This window comes from Carcharodon carcharias, chromosome 21 (genome assembly GCF_017639515.1).
Source record: "Carcharodon carcharias isolate sCarCar2 chromosome 21, sCarCar2.pri, whole genome shotgun sequence".
Classification (NCBI taxonomy): domain Eukaryota; kingdom Metazoa; phylum Chordata; class Chondrichthyes; order Lamniformes; family Lamnidae; genus Carcharodon; species Carcharodon carcharias.
The window spans coordinates 80,782,268-80,802,841 of record NC_054487.1 but is presented as its reverse complement, the minus strand read 5'-3'; the positions used below and the strand labels follow the sequence as shown (position 1 = coordinate 80,802,841).

The following is a 20,574-nucleotide window of genomic DNA, read 5'->3' as shown; positions in this document are numbered from 1 at the left end:
TAAGGCAGGGGACTGGGACTAGGTAGAATGCTTTTACAGTGAGCCAGTACAGGCTCGATAGGCCGAATGGCCTCCTTCTGCACTGTAAAGATTCTGTGATTCTATCTCCTCCGTCTCAACCCCTCATGATTTTGAACATCCCTATCAAATCTTCTCTCAGCTTTCTCTTCTCTAAGGAGAACAGTCCCAGCTTCTCCAGTTTTGTCTACATAACTGAAGTTCCTCATCCCTGGGGCCATTCTCATAAATCTTTTCTGCACCCACTCTAAAGCTTTCACATCCTTCTTATGGTGCCCAGAATTGGACACAGTACTTCAGTTAGGCTGAATCAGTATTTATAAAGGCTCATCATAACTTCCTTGTTTTTGTACGAGCAGATTCTACTTATAAAGCCCAGGTCGAAGTGTCCTTTATTTTGTTGTATATATATATATGTGCACAAATCATTAGAAGGATGTGGCAGGAGAGAGTGAGAAAGTGGTTTCAAAAGCATATGGGATTCTGGGCTTTATAAATAAGAGTCTTAAAATAAAAAAGCTAGGAAGTTATGATGAATCTTTCTGAAACACTGGTTCAACCTAACTGGAGTACCATGTCCAATTCTGGGCACCGTGCTCTAGGAAGGATGCCTCTGAAAGGATACCTTTTGTCCCTTATTTTTAAAACAGCCTGTGCGAAGACTGAGATAAAAACAAAAAAAAACTGCGGATGCTGGAAATCCAAAACAAAAACAGAAAAACCTGGAAAAACTCAGCAGGTCTGGCTTCTCCGCCGATGCTGCCAGACCTGCTGAGTTTTTCCAGGTTTTTCTGTTCTTGTTGTGCGAAGTCTGATCCTGGAGTCCTAAGGCAGGGTTTTTTTTCCCCCTGAGTTTTGAAGAAGAGTAATCTGGGCTCGAAACGTTAACTCTTTCTCTCCATAGATGCTGTCAGACCTGCTGAGTTTTTCCAGCAATTTTTGTTTTTATTTCTTCAGCCTAACGCATCCTGGAGATTCCCAGGATCAGTCTCCCACAACAAAAACAGAATTACCTGGAAAAACTCAGCAGGTCTGGCAGCATCGGCGGAGAAGAAAAGAGTTGACGTTTCGAGTCCTCATGACCCTTCTCCGCCGATGCTGCCAGACCTGCTGAGTTTTTCCAGGTAATTCTGTTTTTGTTTTGGATTTCCAGCATCCGCAGTTTTTTTGTTTTTATCTCAGTCTCCCACAGGCTGTCCTAGAACTAAGGAGGGGCGAAAGGCAGGGACAGTCAAATAAGGGAAAATCTCTGAATATTCGGGACAGCTAGTCACCGCTCAGCCGCCCTCAGACCTCTTTGTTCTCCTGCAATTACACCCTTTAATTTATATTCGCTCTTGCCATTGTGTTGATAATAAAATTGGTGATTGCATGGGACTCTCAGAGCCACGCCCCCTGCCATCAGCAATGTATCCGTAGTATTGTCGCATCACGTGACGTCCAGCCCCGCCAACCCGCGCGCTCCGTGGGCAAGTCAAGGGAATTACGTCACCCGCATCCCTCGCGACGATGACGTCAACTCACCCTCGAGCCCCGCCCTTTGTTGTCCAAGACGTCACTTCCCGCCTGCCTCCCTTATATAAATAGGTGCGCCGCGCTCCACCCCGTCCCACTCGGTGGCGGACCGACCGCATGTGTTGGTGATGGAGCGTCGGCAGCGCCACATAAAGCAACACCGCTGACTCATCGCACCCACAAAGACTTTCATTATTCCGCCACACACGCACACACAGAGGCAACGACCGAAACAAAAACTTTTCCCTTTAAATCTTTTACCAGCCACCACCAGCACACCCACCCCCCCCTCCAAAAACCTGGTAAGCCCCGTTCCCCCCGAATCCACATTATCGCCGAGCGAGAAGGGGGGAAAAAAAATCCGCGGGGGGGGGGTTACTTTTGGTGAAATCAATTTTTGTCGAGAAATAAACTTTCTGAGGGGGAGAGAGAAAAACAAAAATTTCCTCAAATGTACGTTTTGGGCACCTGGGCCGAGATGAAGCCAGAGATCAGCGCGGCGGTGGGATTTATTTGTAAACTCCTCCGGACCAAGGCAACGGTGGACGAGCGGCAGCTGCAGACTTTCTGCCAGTCGCTGCAGGAACTGTTGGCGGGTAAGTGTCTGCTCTCTCGCGCTCTCTCTCTCTCTCTGTCTCTTGTCTGGCAGGCGCGCGCCCAGGGGTGGATGGAACGCGGCTTGAGCCCCGCGTTCGAAAAATGGAACGTGGGCCCGGGAGCTCGTGTCCAACGGATGCCCCCCCCCCCGCCTCAATCGCAATTGTCCCGGGACGGCAGCAGCAGCAGCGCGAGCGCGGGGGATAAGGCATTGCGCGAGTTTTCTATGTCCACATTTTTGAAAAAAAATTTCCCCTCCCGGCCATGCTTTTTGTCTTGTGCAAAATGCAAAAAAAAAAAAGCGGTGCTTAACGCTAAATGCAAAATGCCCTTTCAGGTGCATTTAAAACCAGGGTCGGGAATCTTGAATCTCGAATGCACGAAACGATTTGGCGCTGCAAAAAGCGGTGACCAATGTTTTTAACTCTTCCCCCCCAACTTTTAGGCGCTTCTCTCTCTCTCTGTCCGTTTCTTCATTGACAATCTCGTGTCTTTTTTTTTTTGCTTTTGTCTTTCTCTTTTTTTTTTTGTTTTGTTTTCCTTCTTTCCCGACAGAGCACTACCAGCACCACTGGTTCCCCGAGAAACCGTGCAAAGGCTCCGGGTACCGGTGCATCCGGATCAACCACAAAATGGACCCCATCATCTGGAAGGCGGCGAACCGGATCGGACTGAGCGACCAGCAGGTCTTCCAGCTGCTGCCGAGCGAACTCACCCTCTGGGTCGATCCCTACGAGGTGTCGTACCGGATCGGCGAGGACGGCTCGATCTGCGTCCTGTACGAGGCTCCTCACCCCGCCGGCCACCACCACGGCCACGGCCATGGCCACCGCCTGGGCGCCGGCTCGCCCCCCTTGCCCGCCTCCCTGGCCATGGTGGACGGCAGCCGGACCAGCTGCAAGGACGAGCTGCTGCTGGGCAGGACCAGCCCTTCCAAAACCTACAGCATGATGACCGTGTCCAGCTAGTGCGAAAAAACAATATATATATATCTATATATATATATATTTCTATAAAAAGGAGGGATCTCCCCACCCCAACCCGCCAAAAAAAAAACTAAATCTGCACTAGAAATGGGGGTTTACTTCTGGAGGGAGGGGGTGGGAAGGAAAGGAAGGCGCTATTGTTTATTGGGGACCCAAATTGGGCTTTGTTTAGTTGGGAGGGTTGGGGGGGGGGTGGGGGGGGGGTGGGGGGAAGCTGGTTGTCTCTTTTAAATGTTAAGGAAAGGGTTATGTAGCTCTCACACAGGCTGTGTGTGTGTGTGTGTGTCTTTCAGGAAAAAAAAAGTCACATCTGCTCAAATGTTTCCAGCAAAGTACCAAATCCAAACCAAAATTATATATTTTATATATATATATATATATATGTATATATATCTATAGAAATATTCCTGTGTGGGAAAGCGAAAACTGCCAACTGTTTGTCGCCTTTTATTTGTTCCCCAAAGCAGTATTTTGGCACTTGGCAATTTGTCTTTTTTTTAAAAAAAAAACATAAAATTGAGGGTAGGGTGAAAATATTTCTTTGAAATGGGTTTAAACAGCCTTTGTAGAGTTACAAGAGCACTGGTCTTTAACATTTGACTAACCTACTTTGATGAAATAGCTATATCTGTACATTGCTAGCCTAGGGTTTTTCTAAAGTGCCGTCTTTCATTTTTAGCACTGTTCAGTGAAGTGGATGCGGACTGTAGTTTCTCCTCTACCGTGATCAGGTAGCTTCACAAATGTTTGATTTGTGAATTCTGTTTTGACCATCTCTTGCAATTTGATAAATTATGAACTGCTGTAAATTTGTACAGTTCATGTATATTGATTGTGGCAAAAGTTGTACAGATTTCTATTTTGGAAGAGAAATTTTCTTCTCAATTATAATAAAACGTTTCCTATCTCGCCATTTTAACAAGAACAAAAGTTGCCTTCCGTGTTTGGTTTTGGTTGGGGAATGTTTCCAGTTTATTTGTGTCCCCCTGCAGCCAGTATTCAACATGATGAAATTCCAAAATTAGCCACAAAAGAGGGAAGTAAAAGCTTAGTTCAAATTCAAGTCGTCAGCTAATTTGATGTTTCAAAACAATGCATAGTATGGTCATTTTTGGCATTGCAATCAGCCAAAATTTCTGTAGGATGCCTCAAATAATTTTTTTTGATAGAAAGATGTTCAGGGTAAAAGGATTGGTGAAAACACATGAGTGTGACAAAGCATTGTCCAGATCTCTCTCTCCTTCACTTGGATCTTTTGGGAGTTCAGATATTCCCTGACCTCCCCCAATGCCCCAACCCTTCAGTGTTTAGCTGGCCAAGTCTGAATGAACTTGCGATTACTTATTATAAATAGAAAGCGTTGGTGTGAAGATCAATGCCTGGTAAAGTGCACAACAAGTCTCAACATGTCAGGTCTTGCCATTGAGAGTTTCCTCAGTAACCAAGGGGCTGGTTATTAGATGTGGCTTGCTTGCATTTGCAATCCCCAGCCCTCACATTCCCAGTTTGTGTATTCAAAGTCGCCGTACCTCTGGAAAAATATTTCCAGCCTTGACGTAACCAAAGGTATAAAGTGGGCCGCTTACAATTGGAGCTATCTCCCTCTCCTTGGGTACTTCTGATCTATTGCATCTCAAAGTGACACTGAATGATACCGGCAGTGGTTTATCCCCTACCATCTTCCCTGGGACTGAGATGGAGATCGAAACCCTTTTGTTTCAGTGCAGACTGGATCTTGAGCAGCTTGAGGAACATTCATCCAAATCACCACTGTTTAACAGTGACAACTGCTGGTAAGTTTTGAAGATTTTTTTTATCTCTTAAAAGGGATGGTAGCGAGACAGACTATTGTGCAGAAGAGAATATTTCTTGATACCCTTTCATTATGCAAGGTGAGGTGCCTCTTTAAAATACCATACATTATAATTAATACAAGTGAAAGATTTTTTTTCTTTGGTTAAGAAGAATGCTCACACCAGCTATGAGATGAATTGTACTCAATTTATGGAAGCAAGTAAAACGCGAACGTTTTTGCTCATGATTAAGTCCACTAACCCCTCATTTGCAATGTATGGCAGATTCCTCCAGCTGCTAAGGTTTAATACTCCCCCATTATGTCAATCACTCCCCTTCCCTGTCATCTTGAGGGTGCTCATTTAATAATGGAGACAAAATTCTGTTTAAAAGCACATTCTGTTGAATTTTCAATATTTGTAGTTCCATGGGTTTGGAAGTGAGAAGATATTTAAATTAATTATTTCTTAAATATTGCAGGTTAAAGATCCTGCTGATAAGTTGTCCAGTTGAAGGAGCATTGTCTTTGTGAAAAAATGTTTGGCAAACCCTTTCTCATCTGTTTACAGACATACAAAGACAATAATGTAATTTGCATCAGCATGCCTCATTTGCATCTGATGTGAGGAAAATTGCAAGGCTCCTTTCACAGACAAAATAAAGATTGCCAGAGACACTTCTCATAAAGACAATGCCCCTTTGATTAATGCTGAACTGCCATTGTTTACTTGGATACACAGAACTGGAGAAGAGAACAATTACAACTCAAGTTGCTATCTTTATAGGAACCCATTAATGGTAATCTAGCCCTGGATGCATGGACATGATTTGAAACTCTTAACGAAAGCAGAAAGAAGGTGGAAGCTGTTATCAACAATTGCAAGGGTGGAAATATGTCCTAAGTTGCCAGGCTACACAAACCTGATAATGAATATTACTCAATATTATTACTGGGTATCACAAACACTTCAGAAAATGGCCAGATTGCTTTTGTGGTTCTTGATTTTGTGATTACATGGTATCTGAGGGTTTTTTTTCCTTTGAATTCACACACTGGTGCATTGCTGGGGGTGGCTCTTAGTGGAAATCGGTTGTAGCAGTTAGCAAATCCCTGGGATTTCTATGCTTTTGTTCCATTAGCCTGAATTCGCGAACCTTGACCTATGTTGTCTAAGTCTTGCTTTTCAAAGGAAGGCTATAAATATATTCTGCTAGGTGGAAATAAGACTTTAAGGTATTTCAATAAAAGAATGCAAAAGGATCTCCCCATTTCATTATTAAGGATCTTGAATAGACACCAACTTCATAGAATGTTCCCAGCTGATACAGATACAAGCAAGAATGAGAGTTTTATATAGTGCCTTTAGGACATCCCTAAACACTTAGCAGTCAATGAAGTAGTTTTTGAAATGTAACCATTGGAATGTAATGAAGGTGGCAGCCAATTTATGCACAGTATGGTCCCACAAGAAGCAATCACATTATGACCAGATGTTTCTAGATATTGGTTTGGGAGGGAATTTTTTTTCAAGTTCTTTCATGTTGGCTGGGTCAAAATTTATTTTCCATCCCTAATTGGTGGTGGTGAGCTGGCACCTTGAACTGCAATCCATGTGGTGTAGGTACATCCATAGTGCTGTTAGGGAGGAAGTTCCAGGATTTTGACCCAGTGAGTGAAGGAGTGGCAATATAGTTCCAAGTCAGGATGGTGTGTGGCTTGGATGGGAACTTGCAGATGGCAGTGTTCCCATGCATCTGCTGCCCTTGTCTTTCTAGCTGGTAGTGGTCACAGGTTTGAAAGGAGCCTTGGTGAGTTACTGCGTTACATCTTAAGTATGGTACACACTGCTGCCACCATGTTTGTGGTGGAGAGAGTGAATTTTTAAGGTGGTGGATGTAGTGCCAATCAAGAGGGTTGCTTTGTCCTGAATGGTGTCAAGCTTCTTGAGTGTAGTTGGAGCTACACTCCAGGCAAGTGGAGAGTATTCCATCACACTCCTGACTTGTTGCCCTGTAGATGGTGGACAGGCTTTGAGGAGTCAAGAGGTGAGTTATTTGTCATAGAATTTCCAGCCTCTGACCTCTTGTAGCTACAGTATTTGTAAGGCTGGTCCAGTGAACTTTCTGGTCAGCAGTAATCCCAGGGTGTTGATAGTGCTGTAATCAGTGATGATAATGGCAGTGAGTGTCAAGGGGCGATGGTTAGATATTCTCTCTTTGGAGATGGCCATTGCTTGGCACTTGTATGGAGTGAATGTTACTTGATACTTATCAGTCCAAGCCTGAATGTTGTCCACGTCTTGCTGCATTTAGACATGGACTGCTTCAGTATCTGAGAAGCCTCAAATGGTGCTGAACATTGTGCAATCTTCAATGTACATCCTCACTTTTGACCTTATGATGGTAGGAAGGTCATTGATGAAGCAGCTGATGATGGTTGGGCCTAGGGTACTACCCTGAGGAACTCCTGCAGTGATGTCCTGGGACTGAGATTACTGACCTTCATAACCGTCTTCCTTTGTGCTAAGTATGACTCCAACCAGTGGAGAGTTTTCCCCCTGATTCTGATTGAGTCCAGTTTTGCTTGATCTCCTTGATGCCACAGTCTGTCAAATGCTGCCTTGATGTCAAGGGCAGTCACTCTTGCCTCACCTCTGGAGTTCAACTTTTTTGTCCATGTTTGAACCAAGGCTGTAATGAGGTCAGAAGTGGAGTGACTAGCAGATTTCAAACTGAGCGTCAGTGAGCAGGTTATTTCTGAGTCAGCATCACTTGCTAGCAATGTTGATGACCCCTTCCATCACTTTGCTTCTGGTCGAGAGTAGACTGATGGGGTGGTAAATGGCCAGGTTGGATTTGTCCTACTTTTTGCGTACAGGACAAACCTGGGCAATTTTCCACATAACCAGGTAGATGCCAGTGTTGTAGCTGTACTGGAGCAGCTTGGCCTGGGGCGTGGCAAGTCTTCAGTACTGTTGACGGAATGTTGTCAGGGCCTGTAGCCTTTTGCAGTATCCAGTACCTTCAGCCATTTCTTGATATCACACGGAGTGAATCCAGTTGGCTGAAGACTGGCATCTGTGATACTGGGGTCCTCTGGAGGAGGCCGAGATGGAACATCCACCTGGCACTTCTGGCTGAAGATTGTTGCAAATGCCGCAACCATCTCTTTTGCACTGATGTGCTGGGCTTCCCCATGATTGCAGATGGTGATATTTGTGGAGCCTCCTTCTCCAGTTTGTTGTTTAATTGTCCACCACCATTCACAGCTGGATGCGGCAGGACTGCAGAGCTTAGCTCTGTCTATCGCGTGCTGTTTAGCACGCAAGTAGTCCTGTTTTGGAGCTTCACCAGGTTGACACCTCATTTTTAGATATGCGCGGTGCTGCTCCTGGTATGCCCTCCTGCACCCTTCACTGAATCAGTGTTGACCCCCTGGTTGATAATTGTAGAGTGAGGGAAATGCCAGGGCATGAAGTTACCGATTTTTTTTTTTTTTTTTTTTTACAATTCTGCTGCTGCTGATGGCCCACAGTGCCTCATGGGTGCTCAGTTTTGAGTTGCTAGATCTAGTCAAAATCTATCCCATTTATCCCACGGTGATATTGCCACACAACATGATGGACGGTATCTTCACAATGACCACATGGTGGTCACTCCTACCAATACTGTCATGGACAGGTGCGTCTGCGCCAGGTAGACTGGTGAGGGTGAAGCAGTTTTTTCCTCTCTGGCTGGCACCCCCATCACCTGCCACAGACCCAGCCTAGCAGCTACTTCCTTTAGAATTTGGCCAGCTTGGTCAGTCATGGTACTACTGAGCTACTCTTGGTGATAGACAATGAAGTCTCTCACCCAGAGTACTTTCTGTACCCTTGCCACCTTCAGTGCTCCTTACAAGTGGTGTTCAACATGAAGGACCACTGATTCATCAGCTGAGGGGTGACAGTAGGTGGTATCCAGCAAGAGGTTTCTTTGCCTGTGTATGACCTGATGCCATGAGCTTTCATAGGGTACAGAGTCGATGTTGAGGACTGTATACCACTGTGCCACCACCTCTGGTGGGCCTGCATAGTGATGGTGGTGTCTGGGATATTGGGAATGTGACTATGTGAGGCTGTTGCTTGACTAGTCTGTGCGACAGCTCTTGCAATTTTGGCACATAAGATGTTAGTAAGGAGGACTTTGCAGGGTCGACATTGTTGTTTGTGCCATCTTTGGGGCCTTGATCGATGCCGGGTGGTCTGCCTGGTTTAATTCGCTTTAGACTCTGAAACAATTTGATACAACTGAGTTGCTTGCTAGGCCATTTTGGAGGGCAATTAAGAGTCAACCACATTGCTATGGGTCTGGAGTTACATGCAGACCAGACCAGGTAAGGATGGCAGATTTCCTTCCTGAAAGGGCTTAGGGTACCAGAAGGGTTTTTACGACAATCAGCAGTGGTTACATTACCGATACTAGCTTTTTAATTACAGTTTTATTTAATAAAATGAATTTAAATTCCACCAGCTACCGTAGTGGGATTTGAACAAGTGTGCCCAGAGCATTAGCCTGGATTACTATTCCAATGACATTACCACAACACCATCATCTCCCTTCGAGGCCAAAACACTGCAGTAAACTCCCCTGTGAGGCCTCGCATGTTCACCTGTGTAGTCAGGCAGGGTCGCGGTTTAATGTCTGTTTTAGAAGACAGCACTTCTTACAGTGCAGCACTCCCTTGGTACTGTAATGGTGTCAGCCTAGCTTTTGAACTTAAGCCTCTGAAATAGGATTCAAGAGGTGAGCATAGCATGCTCTAACTGTGTAGGCAGTGATATTTCTTGGAAGTAAGCATAACAATGGGGCAGATTTGACTTTCATTTGAGGTGAAAGGCTATAATGGCACTAAGAATGATAATGGATGAAGGACGAAGGTGGGGCCACCTATGAGGTAACTCTTAGCTTGAGTTGTGAAAGAAATAGCTGTGCTGTCATTCAATGCATTCATCTGAAATTATGGAACAAGCATTAACCTGTTGAAGACAAATGGGTTAAAGCCTCTTAATGGAGTATCATTACAGGTGAATAGTATTTTAGGGACTACATCTTTTAAAGAATTGATCTTTGTGACTGCAATGATAGTCTTGGAGGATAATGCAATATCCTGAATCAGCCATTGCACCTTGACAGCCCTGGTGTGTGACTGCCCTTGACAGTCTGATGGAAGTTTATGAATGTTGAGATGAGCTATGCATCAAACGTATTTTGGGATGGACTTGAGTAGAAGGGTCTGATAAAAGATAGCAAATGTCCAAAGGAAACCTTTAACCCAATGGAAAAATAATGACAGGATTTAGTTATCAACTACACAGATGGAGCAATTTTTGAAGAAATATAAGCTACAGTGACTAGCTTTGGCGCAAGACCAAATGGTGGTGACTTGTTCAGGAGCATACAGAGTCAGGCTCATATCATAAAGTCTTTGGAGATGATTCACCAAAGTATTCAAGAGGAAAATGTTAAACATCATTTGAGAATTCACAGCAGCTGCAGAAATACTTGAACATCTGGAAGATCAAAGCCATTGTCTTCTACCCCCCTCCACAAACTCCGATCCCTAGCCAACAATTCCATCCCACTCCCTGGCCACTACCTCGTGACTCGACTATTCCAATACTTTTATGACTAGTCTTAAATCTTCCACCCTCCTTAAGCTTGAGCTCACCCAAAGCTCTGCTATCCCATATCCTAACTCGCACCAAGTACTGTTCACTCATCACCACCAGCGACCCCCACCCCCCCGATTGCTGACCCACATTGTCTCCCAGTCTAACAACGCCTCAAATTTAAAATTCTGATCCATGTTTAGTTCCCTCCATGGCCTTGTTCCATATCTCTGTAAGCTGTTCCCACCCCACTACTCTCCGAGAACTTGGTGCTCCTCCAATTCTGGCCTCTTTTGTATCCTTGATTATTTCCTCCAGAGTTGATGGTTGTGCCTCTTGCTATATAGGCCCTTAGCTTCAGAATTCTCTCTAACACAAACCTCACTGCCATTCCTCCTCTCTCTGTGCAACACCCCTTAAAACCTCTTGACCAAGTTTTATGTCATCCCTCCTAAAATCTTGGACTCCGTGTCAGTTTGCCTGATTTCATCTCAGTCTAGTGAAATGTTCCAATATAAAATAAGCTATGTAAATGCAAGCTGTTGTTAGGCAAACGGTGTTTATCAATTACAGAAGATCACCTGTCTTGGAGATGGGGACACCTTTGAGCAGATTTTGAGACAAAATAACTATCAGTGAGCAATTGTAGTGAAGTTCTGTGGCAGAGTTAAATTTGGCAGCACAAACAGTGAAGGTGATGTTCAGGACACCACCAGGACCAGCGATCTTGCTACACTGGAGGTAGAGGCTGACATGAAAGTATTGATGGACAAATATGGCATCAGCCGCAATTGCCAAAAGAATAGGACAATGCAGGTTCTTCACCAAGATCATTAGAAGTAGAAGAGGAAAGTAAGCCAAGAAGACCAGATTTTACTAAAGCAGAGATGGCAACAGAATGGAGTAGAGGATTCCCAGTAAATTGAGCAGTGATGCCGGGGACCCAGAGGGAGTCGCTCATACATGAGTAGTGTGATGACAGTTCATCTTTCCACTAAAGTTGTTTCTTCATCTCTAGTAGTGACTGGCTAATAAAGGTTCTGAGCACAGATCGCACTGCCTCAGGCTGATCAAAACAGAAGTTATGTAAATTAGCAAAGAAATAAGACCCGACAGCACAGCTGAAGTAGCTGACCTGTCAGATGCCCAAACCCTGAATTGTCTGCTGTGTATCTGAGCCCTTGATTCTAAGCTTAGGCTGTCGAGCAGGAAGAGATCATGGCTTCTGCACTGATGTTGACTGTGTGCCAGGTGACCAACAATAATCATTACATTTTTTCCCTGGTTGTCACTGCCCTCTGGTAGATGTTTCATTTGTGGCTGTACTTTTCTTTCTGCTGGCAGAATTAGGGGAAAAATCTGGTGAGCTGACAGGTTGAGATGAAGCTGATGTGGGAGGAGGCTCATGTGAAGCAGTAATCACCAGCGGGGATCAGTTGGGCTGAATGGTCTTTCCATGCTGTACATTCTGAATGAGCCTCCCCACAAACTAGAACATTATCAGTTGTTTCACTGGCACAAATCGAGAGTGGAAAATAACCGTTGGACTGAAAACAGCAGTGAAGAATTCACAAAAAAAATTGCCAATTACGAATGGACTGGTTCACAAAGTACTATTTGTTACTGGGTAATCTTGTTAGAAATAGATCTGAGACTGGGTAGAATATAAATGGATTAAACCATAATGACAAGTAGTATGTTCTCCCCTCCCCCGCTCACTCCCATGGCCCCTGCTCCCCCCACACCATCTGCTTGCTTTGGGGTGGAAGTCACGCTTCAGTTGTATAAAGCTCTGCATAGGCCCCATCTGGAGTACTGTATTCATTTACATTTACCATGGTTAATCATGGCTTAGTGGTAGCACTCAGAAGCCTGTGGGTTCAAGCCCTATTCCAGAGACTTGAGCACAAAACTCTAGACTGTCACTTAGGGAGTGCTCCCCTGTTGGAGGTGACACTGTCTTTCATATGACAGCTTAAACTAAGGCCCTGTCTTGTGTCTCAGGTACTATTTGCCAGGTCTCTGTGGATGACTCCCCGGCTTTGCTTAGAAATAATGGCCATGAGATTTTATACATTCATCTCAGAAGGAGACTTGGTTTAACGTCTTATTGGAAAGACAACACCTCTGACAATTCAGCACTCCCTCAGTACTGCACTGAATGCGTCAGCCTAGATTTTGTGCTCTAATTTGCAGAGTGGGGCTTAATCTCTCAAACTGCTGCCTCAAGAGACGAGAGTGGTACCCACACAAATAAATGCATCCACTGTGGGATATTGTAGCTGTAACTTGAGCCTGTGTGCTTCTGAGGATTAGTATTTATAACAACATAAACACAGATTCTAAATATATCATAATTCTGGAATACTTACTTAAAAAGGTCAGAATAAATTACTATGGATCAATGTCAACGATTTGGCCAAATTTAGTGATGGCGAGTATAAAATATCTTTAAAAAAAAAAAGAAAATTGCTGTTGAATCTTTGCGCTGAGGTAAATTATAACATTGAAAAATGTCCACAAAGCAATTCTATAAATCATTTATTTAAAATAAATGTAGTGTTATTCTTGAACTCATTATGCTCGGTTAAGCTAAGTTGCCTTTATTTGCTCAGGGTTTAAGTATATTGACTTCATACCTTTTGCTGTGCTTTTATTTACATAACCTTTTCAGCTACAGAGAAATGGGACTAACCTGGTTTCTCAGGTGTGCTTGCTGTATACGACATATATTTAAGCACAGGACTAGATGTAGTTGTGTATATCAAAATTAGAATGCAGGCAGTGAAAGTACTTGGAATTTCGTATTAGAATTGAGCAATGGCATGATCATTTTGATTTCTTGCTTGGGTGATAAACTTTAGACTTTAATGTAGGAGGGTTGATCAGTAGGTTTGTAGATGACATGAAAATTGGTGGGGTGGTAAATAGTGAGAAGGATATCTTTAGATTACAGGAGGATATAGATGGGCTGGGCAGATCAGTGGCAAATGGAATTTAATCTGGATAAGTGTGAGGTGATGCACTCGGGCAGGACAAACAATGCACAGGAATACACGATGAATGGTAGGACCCTGGGAAGTGCCGAGGATCAGAGGGATCTTGGTGTACAATGTCCACTGGTCCCTTAAGGTAGCGAGACAAGTAGATAAGGTGGTTAAGAAGGCATATGGGATACTTGCCTTAATTAGCCAAGGCATAGAATATAAGAGCAGGGAGGTTATGCTGGAACTGTCTAAAACGCTGGTTAGGCCACAACTAGAGTATTGCAAGCAGTTCTGGAATCTGCATTATAGGAAGGATGTGATTGTACTAGAAAAGATTGCAGAGGAGATTTACCAGGATGTTGTCTAGACTGGATAGTTTTCATTATGAGGAGAGATTGGATAGACTGGGGTTATTTTACTTGGCGCAGAGGAGATTGAGGGGGACATGACTGAGGTGTATAAAATTATGAAGGGCATAGATAGTCAGGAATGAGCTTTTCCCCTTGGTGGAGAGATCAATAACCAGGGGGCATAGATTTAAAGTAAGGGGCAGGAGGTTTGGAGGGGACGTGAAGAAGAATTCTTTCACCCAGAGGCTTGTGGGAGTCTGGAACGTGCTGCCTGAAAGGGTGGTAGAGGCAGAAACCCTCATAACATTTAAGAAGTATTTGGATGTGCACTTGTGATGCCTTGGCTTACAAGGCAATGGGCCTAGTGCTGGAAAATGGAATTAGAATAGTTAGGTACATGTTTGACCAGCACAGACTCGATGGGCTGAAAAGCCTTTTTCTGTGCTGTAGATCTCTATGACTTCCAGTCAATGTAAGTTTTCACCATGTTTTGTGCAATATTTTAGCCCTTCCATTTTTTTGCCAACTGGTTCTTTGGGAATGAACAGGCTGTTCAAATAGATAAGTGAAGCTAAAAGTGGCTGCGCCAGAATGTATAGACATGTTTATAATAGAGAGAGAGAGTTATTTGTTAGGATGACAGAAACAGTTAGGTGGAGAGACTTAAAGCTGCAATTGTTCTCACAGAGCAGAGAAGGTGATGGGGAGATTTAATAGAGGTGTTCAGAACAGAGCGACTTTTGGCGGAGTAAATAAGGAGAAAGGGTTTCCGTTGGCAGGAGTGTCAGTAACCAGAGGACACTGATTTAAATATAATTGACACAGGAACTGGAGGGAGATGAGAATTGTTTTTTTACATAGCGGCCTTTTATGATTTGGAATACACAAGCAGATTCAATAGTGACTTTTAAAAAGAGAATTGGACATATGGTTGATAAAGAAAGATTTGCAGGGTGACGGCAAAAGAACAGAGGAAGTGGCAGTAAGTGGATCGCCCTTTCAAATCACCCAGCACAGGCATATTGGGCTGAATGGCCTCCTCCTGTGCTAGAGACTGATGGGAATGGCTGAACTAGTGGGGAATGTCGAGGCTTCTTTCAGCTTAGGAAAATCTCCCACATTGATGTAAATGGAGAAGAATAGTTTTGTTCTGACTTCTTTACTTCAGTCTTGATACCTAGGCACCACATCAAATGATTCAAAGAATTTTGGCTTTAGAAAAAGGGGCTCTAAAAATATGAACAGATTTGCAACTAATTTTACAGATCATTGCAATTTTGTACGGAAACATCCGTTTATGTGCAAATAAAGCGGTGTTTTATTTTTACTGCCTATGAAATTAGATCAGTCAGGGACCCAGTTTAGTCTGTGATGTGCAGAAAATGATTAAATAATACAACCGGTTTTAATTAAGGCTTTCTTCTTATCATGCAGCTTCAGGAGTACAAACAGATTGTCAAATCCCCCATTTTTTTTGTTAATCTGAGTTAATACGCCATTATTTACAAGATTAAACAGCCACGCACTGCTACATCTCTGGTGCTTTACGTTTTGTCGAACATCTGTTTCCCTTTGCCATCTTTCTACCAAAGGACAAATGAAACACAATCGTGTGTGCTTGTAAATTAGTTAGAGGGGGTGTTATGCATAACCAAAACCATTCCATTAAAGACACAAGTTAGAACCTGGCCTGTGCTGGAAATTACTTTTGTTTCACATTTGAATGCCAAAGTAATATGTGTGGCGTTTTAGACCCTACATTGGTGAGGTATGATTTACTTAGTGCTGGAAAGTTGATGGTCTTTCTGCTGTGAACACCAAGAAACCCATGTGTAAATACACAGGAAAGTCCCCTCTACTCTGCCCCAACACAACAACATGCATTTGTATTGCATTTTTAATGTAATAATATGGCCCAAGGTGCTTCATAGGAGTGTAATCAGTCAAAATTTGACACAGAGTCACATAAGGAGATGTTGGGACAAGGTGACTAAATACTTGGTCATAGAGGTGGGTTTTAAGCAGCACGTTAAATGCAGGGATGGGGGGAAAAGAGGTTAAGGGAGGGGATTTCAGAAGTTGGGGCCTTGAAGGCTGAATACACAGCTGCCATTGGTGGGGTGAAGGATATTGGGTGTGCACAAGAGAACAGAGTTGGATGAGTGGAGAGATCTTATGAGTATGATGCCTTCCACCATCTCTAAAGATTTCCACTTCCCTGGCCAACTATTTACTTGGGCTGTGTAAACATCAGAGCCAGTGCTTTGGTCTCTCAGAACTACGGGATAAGGCGCCCTTAGGAACCAGGAAACGTCCAAACTTATTTGGCTCAGAGTTTTTGCAGACAATAAGAGGATTGTCACTTCATTAAACAGGGCTAAAGGTTAGAATTTAAATAGGCTGTGCTGTCCCTTCCTATTTGCTGCCATGTTTATTTTTTGAAAAGATTGGAAATACAAGGGTAAAATAAGATGCTGGCTTCATTTCATAACAATGTTCCTTACTTCCAATCCTCGTGACCTTGTTCCTCCCTATCTTTGTAAACTTGACCACCCCAAAAACACACATCTCAAACTCTCTGTTCCTGTCTCTTGCACCCCTTGTCATTCTTCCCACCCCTTCACCCCAACATTTGTGACTGTTCCTTAACCGCTCCTGGGCCCTGCTCTGGAATTTCCTCCCTAAAAGCCCCTTCATCTCCCTGCTCTCCTCCAAGAGCCTCCTTAAAACTCAACTCCGCCCAATATTTAAATGACCTTCTCCAATGCTACCTCCTTTGGTTTGGCACCCAGTTTCTTCCAGTTGTGTTCCTTGGGATATGCCTTGCATATTATCTTGATTTCTTGCATATTAATGCAAGTTGTTGACTGGGTGAATTGGGCCCTATTAATACCATACGTGTTACAAGGGGAATCAGTATCTTGAAATAAAGTAGTTCTACATACTTATAGGCTTCCAGTGTCAAACATGCAAACTGAAAAAGAAAGCATACAGTCTGCAACTGAAGCCATGGTGTGCTGTAAACCTCCAGAGAGCAGTCTAGTAGAATATGCACAAGGCGACATGTGCTGACATGAATGGTTTATGATTAAAAAGCAGCAGGATTAGTGCTGACCATATGTTTGTGCTAATAATGTACTGTTTTTCTATCCAGCTACCGCTGTTTTTCTGTCCTTGGAGCTTTCTTTTTACACCAGTTGCCCAAAATCAACAGCCATTTAAATGTTAGCATCATACCACAGGAGTGTCCATACAAGCGCTCTTAATCTAGTGTGAGATGGTAGTACCAGAGCAGTTGGAGGGGTGTTTGGTTATATGTTTTAAGGAGCAAAACTTTGAGCTTTTATTGTTAGGTAGTTCCTCCACCCTCTGTAACTTGCAGCTCATCAAAACTATGATGTCTGTATTCTGTCTCTCACCACATCCCAAACACTCATCACCCAAGTTATTTTCCCTAGTGTCTCAAATTGAATATTATCATCCTCACACTTAAAACCCTTCATGATCTCATCCCTCCCTATTTCCGTAACCCTTCCAGCCCAGCATCCTGCTTGTATGTGATTCCCCTGCTTCTGTCCTCAAGCCATCCTTCATCTCCTCCATCTTCGCCCCACCGTGGCCACTCTGTGCAGTTCCTTTCCTGAACTACCTCCTGCTTTTCCACTACCATCTCTTAGACCTAGCTTTCAGTCACTGCTCCTTTGGCTTAGCATTCCATTTTTTTTTGATTGCGCGCCCATAAAGCACCTTGGGATGGTGTTGGACCCATAAAGCACTAACAGCAGCTGCTATCTAGAAAGGGAAAAGTGGTGGTGGGGGGGGGGGGGGGGGGGGGGGCAGAGGTTATTATCTGAAATTGTTGAGTTCAGAAGGCATATAACGAGCTTAATTGAAAGATAGTTTTTGTTTTTGTATGGCAGTTGCTGATGATTCTATTTTCCCATTTACACCCCATTTTTCTTGTCCCTTTACCACCTTCTTTTGCCTTGTACCATCATCCCTTATGTCATTTAATCTCTCCTGCCTTTCACCCTATCACACACCTTCCCTCTTGCTTCTCTCCCTCTTTCCTTGCCTCTGTACCGATTTGATTTTTCCAAAAGTCACTGACTAGAAAGGTTAACTCTGTTCCTCTCTTCACAGATGCTGCTTCAGCTGTTCTGTTCCAGAAAGCCAAATGGTAAAGGATAGAACTGGAGCCAATCTTTGCACACTTTTTAACAGCTTTATCTCAGAGATACACTTTACAAATATGCACCTCCTAGCTCACCTCCCACAATTTCAGGTTGTTCCTATTTATAGGAGCACAGATGAATCCCCAGTTAATGCCCACCACCTGAATACAACAATACACAATTAACATAGCTGCTGAATATTTCCAACATTTTCTGTTTTTATTTTAGATTTGTAGCATCTATTCCTTTATGACTTATCTAGCTTCCCCTTAAATGCATCTATGCTATTCGGCACAACTACTACCTTTGGTAGCAAGCTCTGCATTCTAACCATTCTCTTGATTTCTTTAGTGCATTTAATGTTGACTATCTTTAGCTTTCTGGCCCCAAACTGACGAGTTAGCTTTGATGTTATTTCTTAGCGGTGGTAAATAATATATATTAGTCTGCCTCAGCAGATGCTAAACATCTTGTATGTTGTCACAGGAAACCTCTGAACCCTTCTGTGGGGGGGACAGAAGGAAATGAAAAGACAGATACAGACAGCAAGCCTAGGTCTTGTTTTTTTGTTTTGAAGCAGAATGCTGTAAGAATAGTAATGCCCAGAAAAGGGTGCGAGAAAGTTAAGATCATGAAGGAATGTTTAGAAGTCATTTTGTTTAAGCCAAGCAAATTAACTCAGTGATGTTGGAGAAATGTGGTCTGTTTGTTTGTTTTGTATCATTACACAAAGACAAGTTCTAATAATTGAACAGGATTTTGATCATCGCTGTTGCTCTGTATATTTCCTTGTGGTGAAATAAAGCAGCTCAATGATTTGTGCGTGATGTCTGGCCATTTATTTGCTTATTGGTTTTGAATTGATTGAGGTAGGAAATATTAGACTCGAGCATACAGTCCAGATCGCAAATGGTGTTATACAGTATTATATATGTTTTAAAAAAACATTTCTGGGAATGTTTTAGCAATGAGATGCAGCTGCTCAGAAACTGATCAGAATATCACAAGCATACCATTGCCTATCCCCAGTAAGTGTTGGCAGCAGGTGAGGGTCATTGCTATCATTGTCCTGTCAAAGAATGGCACATTGCAGACTGAGGCAGTCTGTGCCTGTGCTGGCTGGCTGGTTGGAAAATCCATCCAATTAGTCCTACTCCCTTGCTCTTTCTCCATAGATCTGCAAATGTTTTCCAAAAATAATTTCTGAATCTGCTTCCGCCAACCTTTCTGGTAGCACATTCCAGATCATTATAATTCGCTGAGTTTAAAAAAAACCTTGTAATTTCTCTTGTGGTTCTTTTGCCAATTACCTTAAAATTGTGTCCTCTAGCTAGTGAACCTCCTATCAATGAAAGAAATTTCTCCTTATCCACTCTTGCAAAACCCTTTATAATTTCAAAGGCTTGTAGTAAATCTTCCATTAACCTCTACTCTAGGGAGAACAATCCCAGTTTCTCTATTCCCTGAAATCCCCCATCCCTGGTACCATTCTGGTAAAATTACCTATTTAATGCTTAATGTCTACAAATTTAACACAAGCTTTGCATTCCACAAATAAAAGTATTGCAGTTTGACTGTTGATTACGATGCAAGATTATCTTGTTTAATTTTTATTCCTGTTTTGCAAGCACTAAACAACACTCTTTACTAACCTAAAAGTAAGTTTAGTGACAAGTGGCTGAACTCCAAACCTGGCTGTGTTTCACTTCTTTTACCCAGGAAGGTGTCAACTGTGGCTCAGTTGGTGGCATTCTTGCCTGCTGAGTTAGAAAGTTCTGAGTTCATGTCCCACTTGAGTACAAACATTAAGGCTGACTCACCAGTGCAGTACTGAGAGAGGGCTGTGCTGCTGGAGGTACTGTCTTTCAGGTGAGATGTTAAAGTGAGACCCTATCTACCCCCCCAGGTGGACACAAGGTCCCAAGGCACTTCTTTGAAGGTGAGCAGGTGAGTTGTCCTGGTCAATATTTATTCCTCAACTGATCTGGGCAGACAGTGGTGTAGTGGTAATGTCACTGGACTAGTAATCTAGGGGCCCAGATTAATGCTCTGGAGTTCAAATCCCACCATGGCAGCTGGTAGAATGTAAAGCTAGGCTTCATAATGGTGACCATGACAACTATGGATTGTCGTAAAACTTATCTGATTTACTAATGTCTTTTAGGGAAGAAATCTGTCATCCTTACCCGGTCTGGCCTACGTGCGACTCCAGACCCACAGCAAAGTGGTTGACTCTTAACAGCCCTCTGAAATGGCCCAGCAGGCCACTCAATTCAAGGGCAATTAGGGATGAGCAACAAATGCTGGCCTCGCCAGTGATGCCCACATCCCATGCTAGAATTTTATAAAAATCACAAAAGGGAGATTATCTGATCATTTCATCATATAGCGGTTTGTGGAAGATTGTTATTTGCAAATTGGGTACTGTGTTTCCTACATTACAACCATGATTGCACTTCAAAAGTACTTCATTGGCTATAAAGTAGTGTGAGATGTCAAGT

The 20,574-nt window shown here is 43.3% G+C and overlaps 1 protein-coding gene and 1 long non-coding RNA gene across 2 annotated transcripts; both read left to right on the top strand.

The window, feature by feature from the left end:
• The first annotated feature begins 1,618 nt into the window (after nt 1-1,618).
• LOC121293164 (protein BTG1-like) lies at nt 1,619-3,194 on the top strand. Its single transcript, XM_041215925.1, has 2 exons — nt 1,619-2,129; nt 2,686-3,194. Exons 1-2 carry the CDS (start codon nt 1,985-1,987, stop codon nt 3,096-3,098), a joined length of 558 nt encoding a protein of 185 aa, XP_041071859.1. The 5' UTR covers nt 1,619-1,984; the 3' UTR covers nt 3,099-3,194.
• A 119-nt stretch (nt 3,195-3,313) lies between these two features.
• LOC121293163 lies at nt 3,314-18,891 on the top strand. The gene is made up of 2 exons (XR_005946447.1): nt 3,314-4,909; nt 18,042-18,891. It is a non-coding gene; the product is annotated as an uncharacterized LOC121293163 (long non-coding RNA).
• The last annotated feature ends 1,683 nt before the right edge of the window (nt 18,892-20,574 follow it).

What these genes read in the sequence shown, in the direction of transcription:
- LOC121293164 (XM_041215925.1), top strand. Translation starts at nt 1,985, where the DNA reads ATGTACGTTTTGGGCACCTGGGCCGAGATGAAGCCAGAGATCAGCGCG. An exon ending in GCTGCAGGAACTGTTGGCGG is followed by an intron (nt 2,130 to 2,685) that starts GTAAGTGTCTGC and finishes CTTTCCCGACAG; the next exon opens with AGCACTACCAGCACCACTGG.